At 35.9% G+C, this 23,326-nt stretch overlaps 1 protein-coding gene across 2 annotated transcripts in view; it reads left to right on the top strand.

The window, feature by feature from the left end:
* Window positions 1-276: 276 nt before the first annotated feature.
* prkcba (protein kinase C, beta a) overlaps window positions 277-23,326 on the top strand; it is a 34,480-nt gene continuing 11,430 nt past the window's right edge. The window contains exons 1-12 of one of the 2 annotated variants that reach the window (XM_039651605.2): window positions 277-609; window positions 1,087-1,118; window positions 13,942-14,024; window positions 15,913-16,024; window positions 16,466-16,594; window positions 20,207-20,363; window positions 20,464-20,598; window positions 20,692-20,788; window positions 20,895-21,041; window positions 21,736-21,909; window positions 21,995-22,086; window positions 23,105-23,167. In XM_039651605.2, coding sequence (XP_039507539.2) covers window positions 449-609; window positions 1,087-1,118; window positions 13,942-14,024; window positions 15,913-16,024; window positions 16,466-16,594; window positions 20,207-20,363; window positions 20,464-20,598; window positions 20,692-20,788; window positions 20,895-21,041; window positions 21,736-21,909; window positions 21,995-22,086; window positions 23,105-23,167 — 1,382 coding nt within the window. In that variant the 5' untranslated portion in view covers window positions 277-448. The remainder of the gene's footprint in view (window positions 610-1,086; window positions 1,119-13,941; window positions 14,025-15,912; window positions 16,025-16,465; window positions 16,595-20,206; window positions 20,364-20,463; window positions 20,599-20,691; window positions 20,789-20,894; window positions 21,042-21,735; window positions 21,910-21,994; window positions 22,087-23,104; window positions 23,168-23,326) is intronic. The other variant, XM_039651604.2, reaches the window with a different exon arrangement.

Raw genomic sequence — 23,326 nt, 5'->3', positions numbered from 1 at the left:
TTAACAAATTCGCAGAAAGCTAGAGTTGTTGCCATAATAAATGTTTGCAATGCGCCAGAGCAAAAAGCAAGTGTGCTGTGCGTCTCGCGCTCGATCAATAAACAAACAGTTAATTACAGTTTCATTGGAAGTGATTAATTACAGTTTCATTGGAAGTGATTTTAAAACGGGTTTGTCAACCAGAATCCACGGCCAAAATGTTTCCATCAACCGCAATAGTCATTCAAAACGGCCGTGCGGAGGGGGGCGTGGTTACAGTCTAACTGAAGCACCGCTACCCGCGCGCTCCACAACACAACAGTCAGCTGGGGAGAGGCAGGCGTGTGCGCGCGCGCGTGCCGACCAACCGGGAAGCGAAGCGCAAGCCGAGAAAGACCCCGTTCAACCTCAACGGCGCAGGCTACAAGTCGAGGAGATTTCTACCCACTACATCCATTCCGTCCCCATCATGGCCGACCCAGCGGCTGTCGAGGGCGAGGGGGCCGCGCGAGGCTTCGCCAGGCAGGGCGCGCTGAGGCAGAAGAACGTGCATGAAGTGAAGAACCACAAGTTCATCGCTCGCTTCTTCAAGCAACCGACCTTCTGCAGCCACTGCACCGACTTTATCTGGTGAGTATTGGAGGACGTTGAGGTGTTGTACATACACGGCTGCGAAGGGCACAGGTGACTCACTTGATGCTCGTGAGAGGAAAAACACTAAAGCCTTTGAACACGCTCAGACATCCGCAGTGGTGTTAACACTGAACAAAGACGCCGACGGAAAAGACAAGCGCTTCGCGCAACGAGTCCAACGCAATGCTGCACCTCCACGAGATATGTCAGTGCATTTATATCTTTACCCATTTGGGTCGTTCATAGCACATTTATTTAAGCTCTTCTATTCATTAAGAATACATGTTAAAGTGTCTATCACGATAATGAAATTTCTCGCGCTATGATTAAGCCATCATCATCCTTAGAGATGGATTTGGCGATTTTGCGGAATATGGCGCGCGCGCCTGCGCGTATTGATGCGGCGCGCAGAGGAATGCGTCCAGATTTGCTTTCTGTGCTGTAATTTCTCACACAGTCTCACCTCTTTTGCAGGGGTTTCGGCAAGCAAGGTTTCCAGTGTCAAGGTAAGACTCTTTTGCTCCATAGAGAAATTTGAGTCCTCTACATTTTCAAAGTCTGCAACGGTTTATGCTATGTTACACGATAACTGCTTTTATTTCCAATGCTAGCTGTGTAGCAAACATGAGTTCATGGTTCTTTAAATTCATTTGCTTAGAGAAGCTTCTTTTGGTTCATAGTGGTGGGTTGAAGAGATTACTAGTGACAGTTGGTGCTGTTGAACTCTGGGAGGGGAGACCACTGCTAGTTGTCACAGCCAGCACATACTTATGACAGTTAGGTATATGTTCTGGCCAATTCTTATAAAGTTGTACAATTTTACCTATATGTTTAGTTTCTGTACAATCTGAAGGTTAAGTTAAGGGGTGGACCCTTATTTTTGTACAAATCACAACATATGAACTATAAAGTCAAGTAGTAGTTACTTTTCTCATAAGATGTGGTGGTCACTGCTTATATGCCAATCAGTATTTCCTATATAACTTGTTTCTGTATACACTCTAAACAATGCTGGGTTGTTTTAACCCAAAATTGGGTAACATATGGACAAACCCAAATGTTGGGTTACAAATGTAATTTAAAATTTTAATCCAACTTTCAACTGTACATTTTTTAATTATATTTGGGTTGAAATAACCCAGTATTTTTTAGAGTGTAAGCACATACCTTAAAGTTTCAGCTGCAAAAGGTTATTGCACAATTACATAAACTGCTGCTAGAGAAAACCATGTTTGAATTGAACTTTTGCCATTTACTTGGTGTCATTGAGTATAGCCCTTGGTGAACATCCCTATGTCAATATTCAGAAATAAAATACAATATTCATGCAGGGTTGCCATGAATGTCAAAGCCTGAACTGCCATTATAATCGCATTTGGCAGCACTATCCTGAACAACTCACCTCCTACTCAGTTCATTAATGGGCTGTTAAAAATGCATCATCCACAATTACTAGATTACACCAATGCTACTTACTAAGACAGTAAATACATAGGAGTGGAAACTGGGGCTAACATTTTTTCCTTAAATCAGCTAAAAAGCATTAAAATGACACAAACTTACTTCAGCCACACAACAAACACCATCTACTACGATGCAATGAACTGCTCTGTCTGCCACAGGTGAAACTAAATAAGCAAGATACAGATGATTTAGACCAATCAGATATGATTCAATTGCATGTGTGGACTTGTCAATTAGTTTCAAGGTAATTAATGAATCAAGATGCACATATCTGTCAGGAAAAAAAGGAAACCTGGAAATCCTGTTGTGGATTTTCTTCATTTGTTGTATGAAAATGTGGAAATCATTTTCAGGAAATCATTCAGTTAAAATCTAGTAAAAATAAATTTAACAGCTCGTGAGCTTAGAATTATAAGGTTCTATCTCCACTTTTGGTCAAAATTGAGTTTTTGACATAATCTGATCCATTAGGTGTTTATTAATGCCTGTGTGGTGTTATTTTTGTAAAAAAAAAGATTAATAGATAAAGCTATAATAGAAAATTTTACTACATTACAGTTTTGCCAGGTGGGATGTAAAAACTTTGATGCTCAATGTCTCAGAACTACCCTAAACGGAGATAGAACCTTATAATTCTAAGCTCACGAGCTTTAAATGTTTAAATTCTATGATGATCGGTAAGGTCTCGCCGCTTTGTGCCACTCAGCTCAGATAGATCTCAGGAGTGACTGTTATATTAAACACCACAATTAATACACTGAAATTGTCATCTGTGTGTTTTAGCACAATGAGTTCTGTACAAATGGCCTGCTTGGCTTGTCTGCGGAGATAACGCCTTGTTCCCATGTTTCCTGCCTCCACATGGTCTCCAACAAATTCTAAATTTATGGAATTGATTAGCATATTTTAATCACACTTAGAGAGACATCTCTCTTCCATGGCTCTTTATCTTTGCAGTCTCTAATGTTGAGTACTGTACTGAATTTGTTTGTTTGTTAGTTTATTTTTTTTCTGGCAAAGTCATTCCTTAATTTTCTAATAGTTTTTTTAATTTTCTAATCACTCTGGCATCATCAACTGAATATGAAAGCTTGCCAACGTTAAATCTTGATCTGTTTTACATCATCCCAAGCCATTTTTTAAAGTATATTATTGGCATGATACCAATTTGAAATATTTGCTGTATTGTAGTCCAGGCAGGACCGAAGCTGATGCAGCGATATGTTAACAGCTAATGTTGATCATTTACTTTGTGGACAATACACACACACAAACACACACATATAAAAAGAAATAAAGATTAAATAAACAAAGCAAAGATCTGGCCTCATCTTGCTAATGTTTACAGATTGAACCGAGTGAGATAGAACAGCCTGCACTTTCCCTTGTGCCAACATTACATTTCGGTATTCATGCAAGAATCATTGTTATAATTTAGTGTCATGTGGGCATTTCGTTGATTATTTTAAAGACATTATGAAATGAAAATTTCTTGTTGCTTTTAATCTAAAATCTCTTGGTTTAACTTTGGTTGCCTTAAAATTATAAGTTGATTGAACTGGGAAAAAGTGAGTTAATACAATGAAGGAGATTAATTTAATCATAAGAAACTCAAAATAATAAGTTATCTCAACTAAATAAATAATTTAAGTTGATTTGACAAAAGAAATATGTTGTGATGACAAATCTTAAAAAAAATATTTGTCTTACAGTGTATAAGATTGTAATTAAAAAATCACCAAATCAATTGTTTTTGTTGGGAAATACATCAACTAAGGAGAGAAAACAATGTTTGTCTAGTGATTTATTGGGCTCTTTAAATTCATAATGCAAATACTTACTGGTAAAATTACATAAGATTCACATCCCATCTCTCATACATAATAATAAAATATATTTTTTTCTTTTTTGTGTAAGTATTGGGTGAGAATGTAAAAGAGGAGGCCAGAGCTGTGTATCCCTGACCTGCTTCTAACAAAGGGATGTGTTTGAGACCAGCACAACAGCTATTTTTACCATTTAATTTTACTGGCAAATACTTGCAGACTGAAGTGAAGAGAGAAAGAGAGGATGAGAATGCAAACACGAGGTTGAAGTGAAAGTTACTGTTCCATAAACCAAGACATGCATGACATAAAGCCTATATTAATGCCTTTGTTCCAAATGCAGTCAAATACAATGGTTTTTAATAATGCTAGAAGATTAATTCAATCATTAACATCTCTGATCTTTCTACCACTGCAAAACATGTACTTGATGTGCACCTGCGTGTATGTAAATCTATGAACCCAGGTTAGTATTAAATTACACAGTGAACAACATTGGAACAGTGCCAAAATGTGATGTTTGAAAATAGAACAGTTGCTGTCATTGACACAAATATCTGTATCAATCCAAATCTTCTCATTTATATACAAGTTTAGGGTTTAATATGCATATACGTTGAGTGGAGTAAAAAGCTGTCTGATTTGTAAATGATCTAATGGCAAAAATGTGTGCAAGCTAAAAACCAAAAAGGTTGGGTAATCATAAACTTTAGGCTAAATGATCGTTATTTTAGTGTTTGCCATTTCATGATGTTATGGTCACTTCTTTAGTTTGTTTTGTTCACTCATTTGTCTAATGAAGCTTGTCACATATTGGCACTAGACAGACAATGCCTATGAAGTAAACAGTAACATTTAGTTATAGTAACATTATAAATAAATGTACACAACTAATGGAACACTAGAGGCAATGTTTGGAACTGTTATGATGGTTACTGCATGGACACTGAGGCTGCTTTGAGTTTTAAAGGGACCAACAATCTGATAGCAGGCCTTTGCTACAGAACCCTGTCATCACTGACTGCATGAACCTTCTGTAATCACACAGCTGTAATGACTGGAGGCCAATAATTGAACGCAAAGATATAATTAATAAGGACCTTGACTCTAATTAAGATGCATGTAGCTGTGGAATTTAAGAGATTCCATAATGAATGTGTGTGAAGTCCTATTTTTCCCATTTGTATGCTTGTGTACATACACTGTCTGTAATTCCTTTTATTGGTAGTGATTGCTAGGACAAGCATCACAAGGCATTTTAACAAACCTCCAACCCTAAAGTTAGGGGTTCTCAAATCTAAATTTCAAAGATGAGTTTAAAGTCAGCATGAAACAGAAGTTAGTCTTATTGTGAGGTACACTTCCCGGCCAAAAAAAAAAAAAAAAGTCGCTGTTTGATTTTAAATAGGCTCTTGTTTAAGAGTGTAGGAACTAGTGTTGTCAAAAGACCCGGTACTTTGGTACCAAGTCGGTACTAAAAAATTTGACCGTCGATGGACCAACTCTTCTTAAAGGGTTAGTTCACCCAAAAATGAAAATTCTGTCAGTATTTACTCACCCTTATGTTGTTCCAACCCCGTAAGACCTTCGTTCATCTTCGGAACATGAATTAAGATATTTTTGATGAAATCTGAGAGCTGGATCACTCGATCCTCCATACTAGTCCATAGGCTTCTTGAGGGATTGAAACTTGCTGGCCTCAAAGTTATTAAAGACATCGTTAAAATAGTCCAAGTGACTACAGTGGTTCAATCTTAAGTTTATGAAGCGACAATAATACTTTTAATGTGCAAAAACAAACATAAATAACTTTTTCAACTGTTAATTTCCTTCTCTTTGGGCCTCTAGTCAGATAAACTAGTGTAATTACGTAGAGCTACGACGTACAACAATAGATCATACGCTGTTAAACTAGTAACCTGACTCGAGGCAGAGAGCAAAGTAAATGAATAGTTGAAATAAAGTCGTTATTTTTGTTTTGTTTTTTGTGCACAAACAGTTTTCTCGTCGTTTTATAAAGTAAAGATTGAGCCACTGTAGTCACTTGGGCTATTTTAACGATGTCTTTAATAACTTTTCGAGACAGGCATGTTTCAATACCTCAAGAAGCCTATTAACTAGTATGGAGGATCGAGTTACCCAGCTCTCAGATTTCATAAAAAATAGCTTAATTCGTGTTTTGAAGATGAATGAAGGTCTTACAGGGTTGGAACAACATGAGTGTGAGTAATTACTGACAGAATTTTCATTTTTGGGTGAAATATCCCTTTAAGTATCGGTTGTACCAAAGTACCGGGTTAATCCGGTGCACAGTTGCGTCCTCTTCGTAAAAACACTGAGACATGGAGGCGATGCTAATGCGCTGGCTCTGAATCCACTCCTTGACAAGAAAGGAGGAAAGAGCCACTTATGGAAATATTTTGGATTAGGCTAATGTCACGTTGCCATAAGGGGCCGTTCACATGTTTTTTGTTTTTTTTTGCGTGTGCAAATTCGTTATTTTTCGTTACCCTCTTAATAGAAGCTGAATGAATAAAGTCATATACCGGTCTGGTATACACCTAGGATGGCCCGAGAATGAGAAAATTATGGGATTTCAATTTTTTGTTGACGTATTCGTTTGAGCTCTTGGCAATATCCCAGTTAAAGACAATTAACGTTTCCAACCATTTTTTCCTTGGAAGCTAAACAAGTTTGAACCTGCATAGTAGCCTACAGGTGAAGCTCCAAAAATTTGAATATTGTGCACAAGTTCCATAGCCATAATCATCAAACTTATAACAAATTAAGGCTTGAAATATCTCACTTTGCATGTAATGAGTCTGTAATATATTACTTTCACCTTTTAAGTTGAATTACTAAAAAAAAAAAGAAATGAACTTGTGCACGATATTCATATTTTTTGAGTTTCACCCTATACTGTGCAGGTTCAAACTTATCTTCCAAAGAAAACATGTCAAAGACGTCATGGTTGGAAAGTGTGTCTTATCAAAACAGTGCACCAATGCGTAGGTGTGAGGCTTTGCCACTTAAATTGTTTCTGGTCAAGAACAGAGTTTGAGATCAAACTAATTTGACAAATTATGTTGCAAGATATACGTCTAGGGGTAAGTTGAATAATAGGGAAAACTACTTCACATAAATATATTAACATAAATAATGAGTTGTTTGTAATTGTTTGTAACAATAGGCTGCAAATAAACAGCCTTGGTGAGCATAAGTGGCTTCTTTCAAAAACATGACAAAAAAATGTGTACAGTTTGCTATATTAAAGAGGCTGCATGGCTTACCCTCTGACACATCTTACCCCACTCCCCTTTGCATGACTTTAATTGTGATATTGTCAAGAGTTAAAGGGGACATATCATGCAAAATCCACTTTTTTAGCCCTTAAATGCATTTTGTTTTATATTTGGAGTGTTTATAAGTACAGAAAAGATGAAATTATTCTCTTCAAGTGCTTCGTATATATCTTTATATTCTGTTTTGGTCATATTTTTCAACCTGTTCAGATTTTCTGTTTTCTATGACGTTTTTTGAACAATTACGTCACCGTATTTGCAGCGGAACTGACAAATAAGGACATTGACTACCGGCCCAACACTTCGAGCAATCCGCCGTTATTATTTCTCGCTCCGATTGTGTAGTCCAAGCTCAATGATGCAGAAGTTACGAGAGGGCAAGTCAAAATGTTCGGTTGTTGGATGTAGTGACCTGAAGCACTTCAAGGATTCCAAATTCAACAACCTCCGCCAGTATAAAGAAGGGTTTGTCGATCGACTTCGTCTGAATGAGGGGTAAATTCCTTCTATCTTTGGAGACGACAAACAGAGCATTTCGATAAGCTGTAAATATTGTTAATAAAAATAAAGTACTTTACTTTATTAAAACACATGGTGGTCATGGTTTAGCAGTACCTTTGTCTTTCTTTGTCTTTGTTTTGAAGTAACGTTACACGTCTGCAGTATTATTGTTCTTGAGTTTCATCAATGGTCATTTAGCTGCTGTGTTTTCTGATGCTTTTCTAAACGTGTCATATTATCAATACAGATTTTTAGTGGTAAGATTAGACTGTAGTCATTTATCTTGTCAGTGTGCTTGTTTTAACAAGAGAAATAATCGACTTTCACTTAACACAATACAGATACATACCATTGCATCCATATGAAGAGGTTGTTGTTCGTTGTTGTCTTTTTCAACTCGCTCGCTCTGGCTTGAACATGTAAGGCTTGATGGAGTCTTCCGTTGTTGACATTTTATTAACGTGTGAATAAAAATGTTCTTTGAAGCTATAGTATGTAATCGTATATCTCTAAACAAACTACATAAATGGGCAAAAGGGGTGGATTTGAACCGACCGTGAACTCATCGACCTGGAGAGCAGGCGGCGGGGTGTGACATCTCCTTTTTATTTAAAGAGGCCGCTTCAAAACGGGTCGCTCACAGACGCACATCAGAAAAGGGGTAGAAAAGGGGCCTGTGGAGCTATAATAATGAGGAGTTCAGACTCAAGAATTGCAGTTTCGCTTTACGTAGACCACAAATGTATGATTTATATGTAAAAATGAAAGATTTAAAAGCATGATATGTACCCTTTAAGTTAAGGAATACGTCACCCAAAAAGGAAAATCCCATAATTTACTCATACTCAGGCCATCCTAGATGTATATATAACTTTCTTCATTCAGCCGAACACAATCAGAGTTATATTAAATAATATATTGGCTCTTCCCAGCGTTGTAATTGGACTGAAAAGTGAGTTTTTGAAAAGCACATTCATCCATCATAAAAGTAATTCACACAACTACAGTGGGTTAATAAAGACCTTCTAAAGCCCACGATGGGTTTTTGTAAGAAAAATATCCATATTTAAAACTTTATAAACCATAATTATGGCTTCCGTCACCGGCAGTATGTGCGTTCACGAGAGTCCAGATCCGGGGGAAGGGTGACCTGCCATGACCCAAAGTAGGACATACACATGGTTTGTCATTTTCTTTAAAACTTCTCGACTTACACTTATAATTTGTGATCGGCATTTTGTTTTGTTCTGTCTATCCTCTGCACTTCCGTGTTTGTCAATTCTCACCTGAGCTTATACGCTATGGACTCTCTTTATAAAGATTTAAATCGCTAAGCTTCGGAAGGCCTTTATTAACCCACTGGAGTCATATGGTTTACTTTTATGATGAATCGATGTGCTTTTCAAAAATGCAGGCACTAGTCTGTGCCATTATAAAGCTTGGAAGAGCCAGGATATTGTTAATTATATCTTCGATTGTGTTTGGCTGAAAGAAAGGACCTTAGCAAAGGACCCCGGACCCCATACTCCCGGAGAACCCTCCACAGGACACAGTCGAATGCCTTCTCCAAATCCATAAAGCACATGTGGACTGGTTGGGCAAACTCCCATGAACCCTCCAGCAGCCTGTAGAGAGTATAGAGCTGGTCCAGTTTTCCACGGCCTGGACGAAAACCGCATTGTTCCTCCTGAATCCGAGGTTCCACCATGAGTAAATTTAGTAAAGTAACTTTTGGGTGGGCTGAAAGGAATAAATCCTTTCAATAGGGCCTATCCTCCTTATTCCTAACGACCTTACTGCGTTTTGTTTCCGGTTTGGGGAACTTCCATTCAAAAAGGCTAAAACGAATAATTTCAAATCATAAGGTTGCCCTACAAATGAAGCTGATCTGTCAGTTTGACTGGATGAGCTGTCAATTGTCCTTCATGGTTTATTTTTAGACATCATGAGAAGAAAGTTATAGCATACTTGGTATTTTAACATGACACAGGAATGCGTCAAGATTCCAACATGAATATCTATGGCAAGAGCTCTTTTCAGTCGCTGCTTTCTTTTCCTCATCATTATTTTCTTTTTTCGTTTTGCACAAGGATGAGAAAGGACGACATATACTGCACATCTTTGGTCTGTTTCCCTGAATTTAATTTTTACGATATTCCATTAATAATTCACTTGAATGCATGAAGAATTGTTTTCACAGGTAAATGTAATTTATAACCCGTCAAAATGATGGAAATCGCTTTGAAATAGTATCACGTAATGCTGAAGTTAATGAACATTTTTGATTAAAGGGGTCATATTGTCACAGTCTCGTCTGCACCATCCTGTCTGCGTCTCCAGCACTACACTTCCCATGATCCTCTCGTCTGCACACCTGAACTCACTCCCTCATCAACCTCCCGTTCAGCGTCCTGTTCATCTGTTACACCTGTTTTCCACCTCGTTATGTTTGATTCCTCTGTGTATTTAGGTCCCTCAGTTTCATTCTGTCTTTGTCGGTCAATGTCTAATGTTAGCCTGTGTTGCACCCGTGTTCCTGTCTTCCTTCCTGCCGGTTCCTCAGCCTGCACCACACCCTGACACATATAATGGTACATGCACTTTTACAAGTTGATTGTACTGAAATGTGTGTTGGCGGTTCCTGTACACAACCGTCATATAGATATACATTTTTATATAATCTTATGTTTTTCCCTGCCTCAAATCAAGACGTTCAACCGTGTGACGTCACTAAATCGGACGCCCCTCCCACAATTTTTAATTGACAGCAGCGTTTCAACACTGAGCGAGCTGTCATCATAGCAGAATGGGTCTAAGTGATTGTAGTGTTCTGTTCTTGGGTGTAATAATAACGAACACAGTCATTTTCATTTTCATAAATCTGAAATGCTGAAGATGCAGTGGCTGAGTTTTGTTGAGAGGTTTTGTGCTCGTGAATGGCTGCACGCGAAGTCTGAGCTGAAGAAGAAGCCAGTGCCCATCATCGAACCCCTGGAACACTATTTATTTTGGTTTTGAGTGGTTGTTGGTGAAACCAATTGTTTTTGTGTGCAGATTTCAGAGCCTAGGCTGCCTACAGTACAGAGACACGTTTTTTTTGATGGTCTGCTTACGGGGCGGGCAGCTAGCGGATCGTTAGAAAAGATTAGATGAATGTGATTATTTATGGTTGGGCCTTTTTTGAGCTCTTTAAAGCAGGATTGATTCTGATTGGCTGTCGACGTTTATATCATTCATGAGCTAGAGAAAAATAATTCTGACAGTGATGCCAACGATATCGTTACTCTGTGTCGTTATAGTTGTGGTGTGGCGCTTGTGGACTATCGATTTTTAAAAGGAAACCTTTATCGTTGTAGTTATCATCCTTGGTGTGAGCGGGCCTTTAAGCTGAGGCAGACTATAAACTTGACATTTAGTAGAGAGAACAGTTCCAGCCTCTTTAACCCTTAGGTCTTGTTGCTAGGCAACAACTGACAGATTACAGAGGGAATGTCCTGGAATGCTTCTGTGGAAAAGGGGAAGGATGTGGCGAATAGAATAGACTGTTTACATGTGAAGGGAAGATCCTGTAGCTTCAGTCTGGCCGCTGTAACTCGACCGTCCCTGCCTCCTCCTTTATGTAACTAAGCATGAATTCCAGTGGCTGGAATGTGCGTGTCAGTTAAGCTATTTACCATTTGTACATGTGGTTCCCACCTCCCATATTTACCTGGTCTGTCAAGTTCGGCCGGATATTCGGGAGGGAAAAATATACAAGAAAAAGTGTTTTCTTTGAAACAGGTTTGCAGTTAAATCACAGATCGCAACAGTTGCCAACAGTTGTCAACCTCATAAATAATTTATCTAACGATGCATCTTTAATAGTCTGGTTAATAATGAATGCTAAATCCCAGTGATTAAAGTTTGAAGGCCTATAATGTTTTGTTGTTGTTTTGTGTTTCTATCTGTGTTTTTTATGGTTGTCAATCCAGATTTATTAGTCAAAAATGATGCTTTAATTTAGGCTAGGTATTAGGAAAGATACACACTTTTATGTTCCTGAAATCATAAAAAAAAATAGACTTCTAAAATTCTCTAAATATATTTCCTTTTTTTCATATAGTTTTTTGATGTTGAGGTGAAATATGACTGTTCTTAACATGATTGTCAGCCATCATACTGTACATATTCAAATTCATTTTAAAGTGTTTAAGACTTTACTGTAAGACTACTAGTACATGTAATCCAACATTGTGACTATTTTACTTTATTTGACTTGTTTTTTTAGTAAAAAAAACAGTAATTTTACTTGAAACAACACCACATGAGATATTTAGACGTGTGTGGAGATAGTTTGAAAGTGTATTTTGTACACTACTTTCGGATTGGTTTCATTTTCTTTAACTTGTTTATACTTGAAACAAATGAGGACAAAACTGTCATTGCATTAAGACAATACACATTTATTATTACACATGTTGCTTCTAAAGTACATTTATCTTGATTTAAACATTTTTTTTAGATATTTTAACCAGACAAATAGGACAAAAATACTTGTTAAGACAGGGAATTTTGGAGTGCACAGTTTAATTTGTTCAGTGCTGAACTTCGGGGCTTAGCTGGCAGATCATTTAGTGGTTTATGATTATTGGCTTTACTTTCCACACTGTTAGACAGATTATAAAAAGAGCAGCTTTTGTTTGATCCCGTCCCATGTTTTAGGGGGACAGGCTGTTTTGATTATTTTGAGCTGGGCATTATCTAATAAAGCATTATGAACTGATTGAATTTTTTTTTTTTATTCTGCTAGTGCCAGTGACTTATCATATTTAGACAGATCAATACATGCATTCGTTATCGATGATGTGATTTACGGGACTTATCATTATGTGCATTTTTGGCTAATTTGATTTATTCTAAAACATTACCAAGACATCTTAAACAATGTCATATTTGTATTCAAAATGTCATTATTGAGCGAAAGTCACTTAATGACAGTTGTCATAAACATGCATAAACCCTACTTCATATTCAAGACATAAGTCATGTCATGGTTATGAAGGTGTCATGTTAGTCTTATGCAAAGTGTTACCAAAAAGTGATCTTATTTTGTGTGGGCCTACGTGAACTTGATGGGATCCCTAATGGTAATGGTTTGGGCTCTTCTAACATGTGATATGCATTCATAGTTTCACCTTATGCTAGTTTAACATTGCATGTAGAAATTTAGGTGTGAATGTCACCCTATTTGTTCCGATAACTGTGATGAGTATGAGCATTTGACATTATCCCACCTTGTTGCTCTTCTTGTTTGTATTGGAAAACAGAGAATTTGGGCTTTTGGTGATTTATTAATCATTTAGTACTGTAAGTATTAGACTTTCAGAGGCACATTCTGTTTCATAATAAAGCAGTATAGGCGAGAAGAGAAAGATTCTTGGCTAAACCAGCAAGACTCATGTGCATGATTATGCAATGTGTAATTACATATTGCAACTTGAATTTTTTTGATGGAATGATAAGTGTCGTTTACAGTATATGCAAATACATGGTGTTATGAAGAAATACACATGATAATCTTCTCAAACTGCTCAGATTCTTGTCAGTGTTGTTATTGAAGTGAATTTTGGTTATGTTTATAGTTAATTGAAATGAAATATAATGTAAATATATGATGAAAAACTTAAACTAGAAAAGTGTTGTTGGCAACTAACTGAAATAAAATTAGCTGATGTTGCCTACTGAAATAAATTAAAACTTTTAAATATACAAATACAACTTAATTTAAAATGTATAAGTACTATATAAATAATACTAAAATAACACCTTTTAATGTCAGTATTAAGAAGCACAAATGTCCTTCATCTCATCCACTAAAGATTTACCTCCTGAAGAATATCCGCTTTTGGAGATCTGATACCAAGAAGTATTTGGAAATATGTCTGCATGTTGCATCAAACCACAAAATATTGAACCACATGGCATCTGCAAACAAATAATGCCACAGCTTACTGACTGAGAACTAAAGGAGCATTTACTAACTACCAGAAAGTCTCCAAATAATATTTGTCTGTGTATCAACTATGTATCAATTAATCATTTACAAAAAAAGAACTGTGCTTTCTTTCTGTGAAACTAAATGCCACTTGCTTTAGCATTTTGTTATTGAATACAATACAAAAAATGAATATGTTTTGGGGTTACTTGATGAAGTGTTCTCTCTCTCTCTCTCTCTCTCTCTCTCTCTCTCCCCCCAGTGTGTGGTTTCGTGGTCCACAAACGCTGCCATGAATTTGTTACTTTTTCCTGCCCAGGGGCCGACAAGGGCCCTGCATCAGATGTAAGTGAAGCCTTACTAGACAACAATTAAGCAACTCCCTCACCCACCCCCTTTCTATCCATCAGATCTCTTCTCTTGCGCCATGTTTTCTGATGAAAATACACTTCCTTTCAGTTGAAAGAAACTACATCCTGTGACTAAGCAGTACACACAAACGCACACTCATTCACGTATACACACTGCTTGGTGAGAAGTTTAAATATTTATTAAGTGGTAACTGATTATGTACTGTTTAATGAAGCCTAACACCAATCATGTTCCTCATGTGTTTGCTTGCACTGTATAATCACGTGCACACAGGCAGAGACACCAGTTTTCTCTTCTCTAATCTCTATTTATAACCACGCTTCCTCCCTGTATGTGTAAAAGCAGGCGCACACATGCAACACATCCTGTGTTGTGCTTTGTTTCTACATTGCAGCCAATTATATTTGTTTTCCTTTGAATGATGGTGCACATGACAAGTGATGTTTATTGTGTAATGCTGCGGTGTAGAAAAGCTTTAAAACCTTGACCTTTACACCATTGACTCCTGTACACAAGCTTGAAGGATGTGTTGAATAGTTAGATCATTAACTTGCTTTTGTTTAATTGGTTAACTTGCACTTGCTGGAATCATTTCAACAAAAGAAAAGCAGCAATCAAAATTCTGCTTCTTCATATTGCTGCACTTTGTTATTTTATTATAGGAATATTTGCAGTATTTTATTTCTTGGGTCTCTACATTGGCGCCCCCTAGCTGTAGAAATTTATATTGTTTCGTATAGTCAGTGCCTCAACATCCACTGAATTGTTTTTGATTCCTTCTTGTATATCTCGCTTTGCTAAGCTCTGTCCATATTTTTGCAATTGTTTTTTTTAAAATTGAAGTCCATAGTCGAGAGAAGACTTTATTGGAAAGTAATTACACCTGAAAACATTAGTGCAGGGCAGGAGCTAGTTATTTTTCATTTGGTTTAACTTGATGTAACAGTACTTGAAATAAAAATTCTAAATCTAGACATACTTAAAAAAAAATAACTAAGTAACTCTGACTTAAAATATATTAAAAACTAGACATAAAAAGTAACCCTGACTTAAAATATATTAAAAACTAGACGTACTTAAAAAAATAACTAAGTAACCCTGACTTAAAATATATTAAAAACTAGACATATTTAAAAAATAACTAAGTAACCCTGACTTAAAATATATTAAAAACTAGACATATTTAAAAAATAACTAAGTAACCCTGACTTAAAATATATTAAAAACTAGACATACTTAAAAAAAATAAATAAATAAGTAACCCTGACTTAAAATATATTAAAAAACTTGACATACTTAAAAAAATAACTAAGTAACCCTGACTTAAAATATATTAAAAACTAGACCATACTTAAAAAAATAACTAAGTAACCCTGACTTAAAATATATTAAAAACTAGACATACTTAAAAAAATAACTAAGTAACCCTGACTTAAAATATATTAAAAACTAGACATACTTAAAAAAACTAAATTAAAACCCAGCTTATTACTAAATCTCCAACCGTAATTAAAATATATAAATGAAAATGTATTTAAAATATCAATAAAAACTATAATATAATATCAATGTAATTAAAATAACACTGCATTATTGTAGGTGAACAAATTGTTTCTAATGTATTTGCTATAATGTGATGAATTTCAATAACTAACATTAATTACTCTGTAATTTAAATGATGTTAAGACAACATTAGAGCAGCTGTAGCTGTTCCTTCTGATTTTGAAATGAATGTGTGTGTGTGTGTGTGTGTATTTTTGTATTCTTATTTTAATTTAGTTATTTATTAATATAGCTAAATATCACAAAATATAGCTTTGCTTTGCTTCTGAATTATTGTATTGTGTGTTTGTGTCATAGGACCCTCGCAGTAAGCATAAATTCAAGGTACACACATACTCCAGCCCCACATTCTGTGACCACTGTGGATCTCTACTGTACGGGCTCATACACCAGGGGATGAAATGTGACAGTGAGTCTAAACCCACACACACACACACACACACACACACACACACACACACACACTCTCACACACTCTCACTGAACCAACAGTGTGTCACTGCACAATGAAACCCCTCATATGGTGACCCCTGCTGGTTGTGATGATGGATTATGATACACTACTTTGATCTACTCTGTTGGAAGAGATAGTGTTATTTTTATTTAAATATTTAGTTTTTTTTTTTATATTTCATATGTTTAAATAATTGTATGTGTTGTTCACATGTAAATACAGCTGTTTATTAAGTATATATTTATTTTTGCTTGTGTGGATATGATCTTTGTGACTGTGTGTCCTGGTGTCTGCTGTGTTTGTGTGGGCATTTCTTATAATGTAGTGAGTTAGAAGTAATGAGTGAAAACCCACACTTGTAATGCTGTCAATCTAATTATGTGTGGTTTTCTGCAGCTTGTATGATGAATATTCATAAACGATGTGTGGAAAATGTTCCCAGTCTGTGTGGAACAGACCACACCGAGAGGAGAGGACGGCTGCATATCAGTGCTAGTATCACAAATTTTGTTCTCTCTGTGACCAGTAAGTTCTCTCTCTCTCACACACACACACACTCACAGTTTATATATATATATATATATATATATATATATATATATGTTATTAATGTTATTAAAATCAGGTAATTTAGCAATTTACAGCGCCCCCTGCAAAAACCCAGAACACTGTAACATCTATAAATTAGTAACCACATAGTAACCACTCAGAACACATTAGCAATCACATGGCAATGTCCTGGCAACCAGATCAGCCACATAGCAATGTCTTGGTTTGATGGTTTTAGCAGGTCAGGCTGGTCTATACAATATCATTCAAAATTGTAATACTTAATTGATAGAATTTAATACTTAATCATCAAGGATTACATTTTTACATTTACCAAAAAGTGACAGTAAATACATTTATAATGTTAAAAAAGATTTCCATTTCAAACAAATGCTGTTCTTTTGAACGTGATATTCATTACAGTATCCTGAATAAAATGTTTAAGGTTTCCACAAAATATTAAGGGGCGAAAGTTGTTTTCAACTATGATAATAGTAAGAAATGTTTCACCATATCAGCACATTAGAATGTCACTGAAGACTGGACTGAAGTAGCCTATAGGCTTTGCCATCATATCATTTGCCAAATTGAAATAGAAAAGTTATTTTAAATTGTAATGATTTTTCACAATTTTACTGTTTCGTTTTTATTGTATTTTTAGACTTATTTCAAAAAGCTTTTGTCCACAGATGCTCAGGCTAATCTAGCTGAACTCAAGTCTGTTCAGTTGAGGACCAGCTAAAACCAGTTTAAAGCACCTTTACCAGCAAAAATAACACATTTGGTTACTTATCTGATTGGTTGATCTAACCCTGCACACTACAATATAGGTTTTAGGTTGCACTTCCTGTGTTCGGATATTTGGTCCTGCATGGATAAAATGTATTGTTTTAGAGTTAACCCTTTACAATAAGGTCCCATTAGTTAATGCATTAACTAACAATGAGCAATACATTTGTCACAGTATTTGTCCATCTTTGTTAAAGAGGTCATGAACTGCATTGGTTTATTGTTTTAATGTTTCCTGGGTGCACTTATAATTTTAGTATGATTTTTTACATTAATTAAAAATGATTTAGAAATAAAAGATATTGTTTTACCCTGATTTTAGCCCTCTGATTTGAAGGGGAGTGTCTTCTGTGAGACTTCAGTGTTACTACCACCGCTGTGATTGGCAGACATCTTTGCATATGAAATAGACAAGTATTACATGCTTTTAGCACGTTTTTACTATTTTGTTATAGGGTGGCGTGAAAGGTTGCACATTCCACAACAAGTAGTTAACTTATCTAGGCCTCGTTACAATAAAAGCTGCTTTTGGACTAACACGGACGTTTTCAGTTCGGAAACTTATAGGATATTCGTAGAGTGTGATGACCACTTATATGTCAAAAGCTCAAGGAAAATTGTAATTAATGACCCCTTTAACGTTATAAAAACACAACTGTTCATTGTTAGTTCATGTCAGCTTTTGATTTTAATGTATTGATAATGTAAATGTTGAAATTAACATGAGCTAAGATTAATAAATGCTTTAGAAGTATTTTTCATTGTTCATATAAAATAATGTAATTAGCAAGTGTTTTCAAATGGAACCTTATTGTATAGTGTTACCGGTTTAGATGAGATAAAGGCAGCTAAAATATGTCATGTGCTTCTTTTTCTTTTTTTCATTGGTCAGTTGCTTTTCCAAACAAATGCTCTGATGATAATTTACTAATCTTTATGGACTGAAGTTACTGAGGAAGGGCTTTGTTCAGAAACTAGAATGCCCACAGTTGTGCTGGTTTTGAATATGGAATGTAATAAGCAAATATGGTCAGTGCTGTTGTGGCTTATGTGATATATTAGCTGGGCAGAAAGCAAACTGCTTTACAAGCTCAAACTTTCAGCCAAGCATGCAAATCAGTAGAGCAAGAGAATGGAATGGAAATGTTGCAAAAATGGTGAAGTGTGAATGTTTTGCTAAAGATGATTTCTAGATTCTAGTTTAAAAAAACAAAAAATCTCTGCAACAAAGTGTTCTAAACGAGTCTGTGTTTTTCTCAGCTCTTTTTGCCTTGGGCAGAAACAGCTTCCTCTGGAAACATGAGATCAATCCGCCAACGATCGCCCCACATCCCATTCACAGCAGCTCACTCATCCATCAACTCTCTAGAGCTACATTTAGAGGGCTGTGTATATAGATAGCTGACGTTTCATACAATTTCCCTATTATTTATAGCATTCTTACAGATTCTTGAGAGCCAAAAGGTTGACATTGCTATAATATAATCCTAGCAACTAACTAGTACACCATGGCAACTGCCTGGCAGAGCCTGATCAAACAAAAAACCTTACCAATGCCTGAGCAAACACCAAAAAACATGAACAATCACCCAGAAGCCTGGTATCAACCACACAAAACACATTAAATGCCACCTAACAACACCCAGAACGACCTAAAGTTACACGCAGATGAAAACTACTCAAAATAAAAGTGCTGGACCTTGGCAGGCAGTTATTAAACATAAACACAAAGTACTTAGGCAACTGTCAAAAACATGAGCAGAACGACTGGTTAAATGTGATGAGATTAGAATATAATAGGGCTTAAATACAAAAACAAACGAATCAAGAAAACAAGACACAGGTGCGTAATAAATCCAACAATGAAAAACCAATTAAATAAACTAAAACCGAGGAAACTGAAATGCATGATAATCCACCCAATATAGACACAAACCCAGATTACCTGTTACTGCTTAGCAACCATAACAGTGCCCTAATAGCCTAACAGTGCCGTAGCAACCGAGCCTAGTAACCGTTCAGAACAGCCTAGCAACTGCCTAGCAGTTGTAGTTTAGAAATTTAGTTTAGATCAGTTGTATTGTTGTTGGAAAAACTACTAAAAGTCATTTTTGTTAATTGAGATAACGCTGAAATGGATGAGATGAAATCTAATGGAGTTTACGAAGATATAATAATGCTTTAACCCTCAAACCGTATTTACTTTAAAGCCCTTAATTCTGTAATTGTGGACAAATGTGGGCACAGAGGACTCAGGTGTTATCCTAATTTTTATTTATTATAAATGTTATATCACTGTCTTCGATAAAGTTTTGTCTATCCATTTATGGTGTTTCTTATTATTTTGGGGGTATTTTTGAATGTATTTACTTCAAAAAGTACCATATTTTCTATGTATATTATGCTTATTTTTATGTTTTATTTTTTAACTACATTAAAATATCATTCCAATAAGTTCTTAGAGCTAAAACCTAAAAATGAAGTGACTTTGCTGTCACCTATTGTCTTATTCTGGCTTATTTTAGAGTGCTTTAAATTACAGTTGTTCCCATTCATTTCTATGGGTGCCCATTTTTGACCCAAATACAAGATTGAGGAGGGTTTTTTTCACCCACGTAACATTGTAGAATTGAGTCAAAAGAAACTTAGGAAAAGTAGCCAAGTCTTGTACCGCTCAGATCAAGGGAAGTATTTTTTAAAAACAAATCAAAACTATGTTGCCCACATTTGTCCAGAATACGGTTTTAGGGTTAAAGTCCTGCATTCATTGGTTTTCACATTGTGTATTTTAATTTATAGTCAAGGAGGCTCGTAACTTGGTGCCAATGGATCCAAATGGACTATCAGATCCATACGTGAAGCTTAAATTAATTCCAGACCCAAAGAGCGAGAGCAAGCAGAAGACCAAAACCATCAAGTGCTCCCTCAATCCTACCTGGGATGAACATTTCAGCTTGTGAGTGAAAAATAAACCAATCTGCAATGCAGTTGTGTGGGTGTGGATGTGGATGTTTTACATGTGTGCAATGTCTCTTTCCATCTTCATGCCACCATAGTAACCTCAAAGATACAGATAAAGACAGGCGTTTGTCAGTGGAGGTGTGGGATTGGGATCTGACCAGCAGAAATGACTTCATGGGGGCCATGTCTTTTGGCATCTCCGAGTTGCAGAAACAAGGCGTTGATGGATGGTAAGCACTAGCGTGATGGGATACACCTGATGAGCACATCAGACCTCTGTACTCGAGGTTTGAGAGCATCGTTTTGATCTGTTTGCGTTGTAGGTTTAAGTGTCTGGGCCAAGAGGAAGGGGAATATTTCAATGTTCCAGTTCCACCAGATGGAGAGGAGGGCAATGAAGAACTGAGGCAGAAATTTGAGGTGAAATCCCATTTTGTTGACATTTATTTTTTACATTTAGCTTTCCTCCCTTTCTGACAATATTCTGAATGGTTTTTTGTGTTTTTTCTTCTTCCAAAAACTCCAGAGAGCCAAGATCGGCCCTGGCACTAAGAATATAGATGGCTCTTCAAAGAACGATATCTCCAAATATGATGCCAATGGCAACCAAGACCGCATGAAGCTCACAGACTTCAACTTCATCATGGTGCTGGGCAAAGGCAGCTTTGGCAAGGTAGCACACACTATTGTTTATCTTTTTTTCCTTTTTTTTTTTTTGAAATTAATACTTTTATTCAGCAAGGACTTATTAAATTATTTAAAAGTTACAATACAGTCAATATTTCTGAAGAATCATGCGACTCTGAAGACTTGAGTAATGATGCTGAAAATTCAGCTTTACTATCAGAGGAATAAATCACATTTTTAAATATATTTAATTAGAAAACGCTTATTCTTATCTGTAATATTATTTTACAATATACTATACAATATATATAAGAAGGACACTGTTAAATAAAGTGTTATCAAAAAATCTTACAAGCCCCAAACCTTTGAATGGTAGTGTATGTTTAGTATTTATAAAATGATTTAAAAGTCTATTCTTTTTTAAGATAGAATAGTGAGAAAATAAGGGAAAAAACCTATAAAAACACAACATTGTACCCCATACTCAGTAAATAATTTAAAGAGACCTTAACAGCAAATTTTTTTGTAAATGAAATATGGGACATTTAACAAAAAAAACATGTAATTTATAGGCTTCATATTATGTAATTTAACCCTCATCATGTCAGTTATACATAATTGCTTAATATTTAGACATTTATTTTACATTGATATAATCTATTCAATGTAAAATAAATTACTAATAAACAATTCATAATGCTATTATTTGAATATCTATCGCATGCTCTGTCGTTCTCCAGGTGATGCTTGCCGAGCGTAAAGGCTCAGACGAGCTGTACGCAGTGAAGATCTTGAAGAAGGACGTGGTCATTCAGGATGATGATGTGGAATGCACTATGGTGGAGAAGAGAGTTCTTGCTCTCTCTGGCAAACCGCCCTTCCTCACCCATCTCCACTCCTGCTTTCAGACCATGGTAAACATCTCACACACAGAACAGATTCACATACACATGACAAACACTATGATCTCCTACTCAGTTGTGTTGTTGTTGTTTGTAGGACCGCCTTTACTTTGTGATGGAGTATATCAATGGTGGAGATTTGATGTATCAGATACAACAAGTGGGAAAATTTAAGGAACCCCATGCTGTGTATGTATTTACTCCCAAACACACAAAAAATAATGTCAAAATGAATGAGATAATTATTCATTTAAAGGTGGGGTATGTGATTATTCTTTTTTGACCATTTTTTCCAAAATCACTTGAAATCCTATTCCTAACCCACTTACAGCCATTGAGTTAGAAGCACTGAAATGAAAATTAAGCAATTTAATCATCTGGGGAATGGGCAAAAACTCCAGCCAATCATTTCCAAGACCACCTAGAATCATTGCATAGTAAGTGCGTCAATCAAATGCTTGTACCATACCGCCCATCCCCCCATACTCAAAGCTTGTGACCCAGTCACAGTAAGTGCAAGTCGCCCCAGTACAGAGAGAGAGAAAGTGCAAGTTGCTTTCGATTGCGCGTCCATGTTCTTCGAATGGGTGGAGTCAGGGCCAGCATAGGAGGAACGAAGGTAGGATCTTTGGATTTGTGTATTTCCAAAATCTGCCGGCCGTTTTGCAAATCCCATACCCTACCTTTAATTATTTATTGAAAGTTGTATTTAAGACTGCTATATAGTTAAGACTTTAATGGTTGCTGACAATTCAGCTTTGCCATCACAGGAATAAATTACATTTTAAAATATATTATAATTGAAAAAGTTTTTTTAATGACAATAATGCTTCACAATGTTATTATTTTAAATGCAAATAAATGCAGCCTTGATGAACATAAGAGACTCACATAAAAAATCACACCAACCCTAAACCTTTAGTATAGTGTGTGTTTTAAAATTAAGAAAAAAATATATATAGTGAAATAGTTTATAATTTATAATGATAAATTTATAATATTTTAAATTTTATAATATTTAAAAGTATTTAAAGTTTAAAATATTACTGATGTCGCCATTGTGTAAAAGCAATCATTTTAGTTTGTGGTGTGTCTAATTTTGAATATGAGTGTTTATGCTAACCAACAAAACTACTTTTTTTAGATGTATTCCTACATCAGATCAGTATTTTAACTGGTTTTAATTCCATTTTTTGTTTATCATCAGGTTCTATGCTGCAGAGATTGCCATCGGCTTGTTCTTTCTTCATTCTAAGGGCATTATTTACAGGTGACATGTTTGTTTTTTTGTTTGTGATTGCACTCTGAATGCATGTGGGTTTGACATGGGGGGGGGGATTTTGAACAGTGGAAGTAAGCATAAAAGTTAATTGCAATGTGTTATTTTTTATTATTTTTGTCCCTTTTTTTCAATTAATTTATGAATAGA

This window comes from Pimephales promelas, chromosome 6, assembly GCF_988280905.1.
Source record: "Pimephales promelas chromosome 6, fPimPro1.hap1.1, whole genome shotgun sequence".
NCBI lineage: Eukaryota > Metazoa > Chordata > Actinopteri > Cypriniformes > Leuciscidae > Pimephales > Pimephales promelas.
The sequence above is the reverse complement of the archived record's forward strand: the minus strand, read 5'-3'. Positions and strand labels throughout refer to the sequence as shown.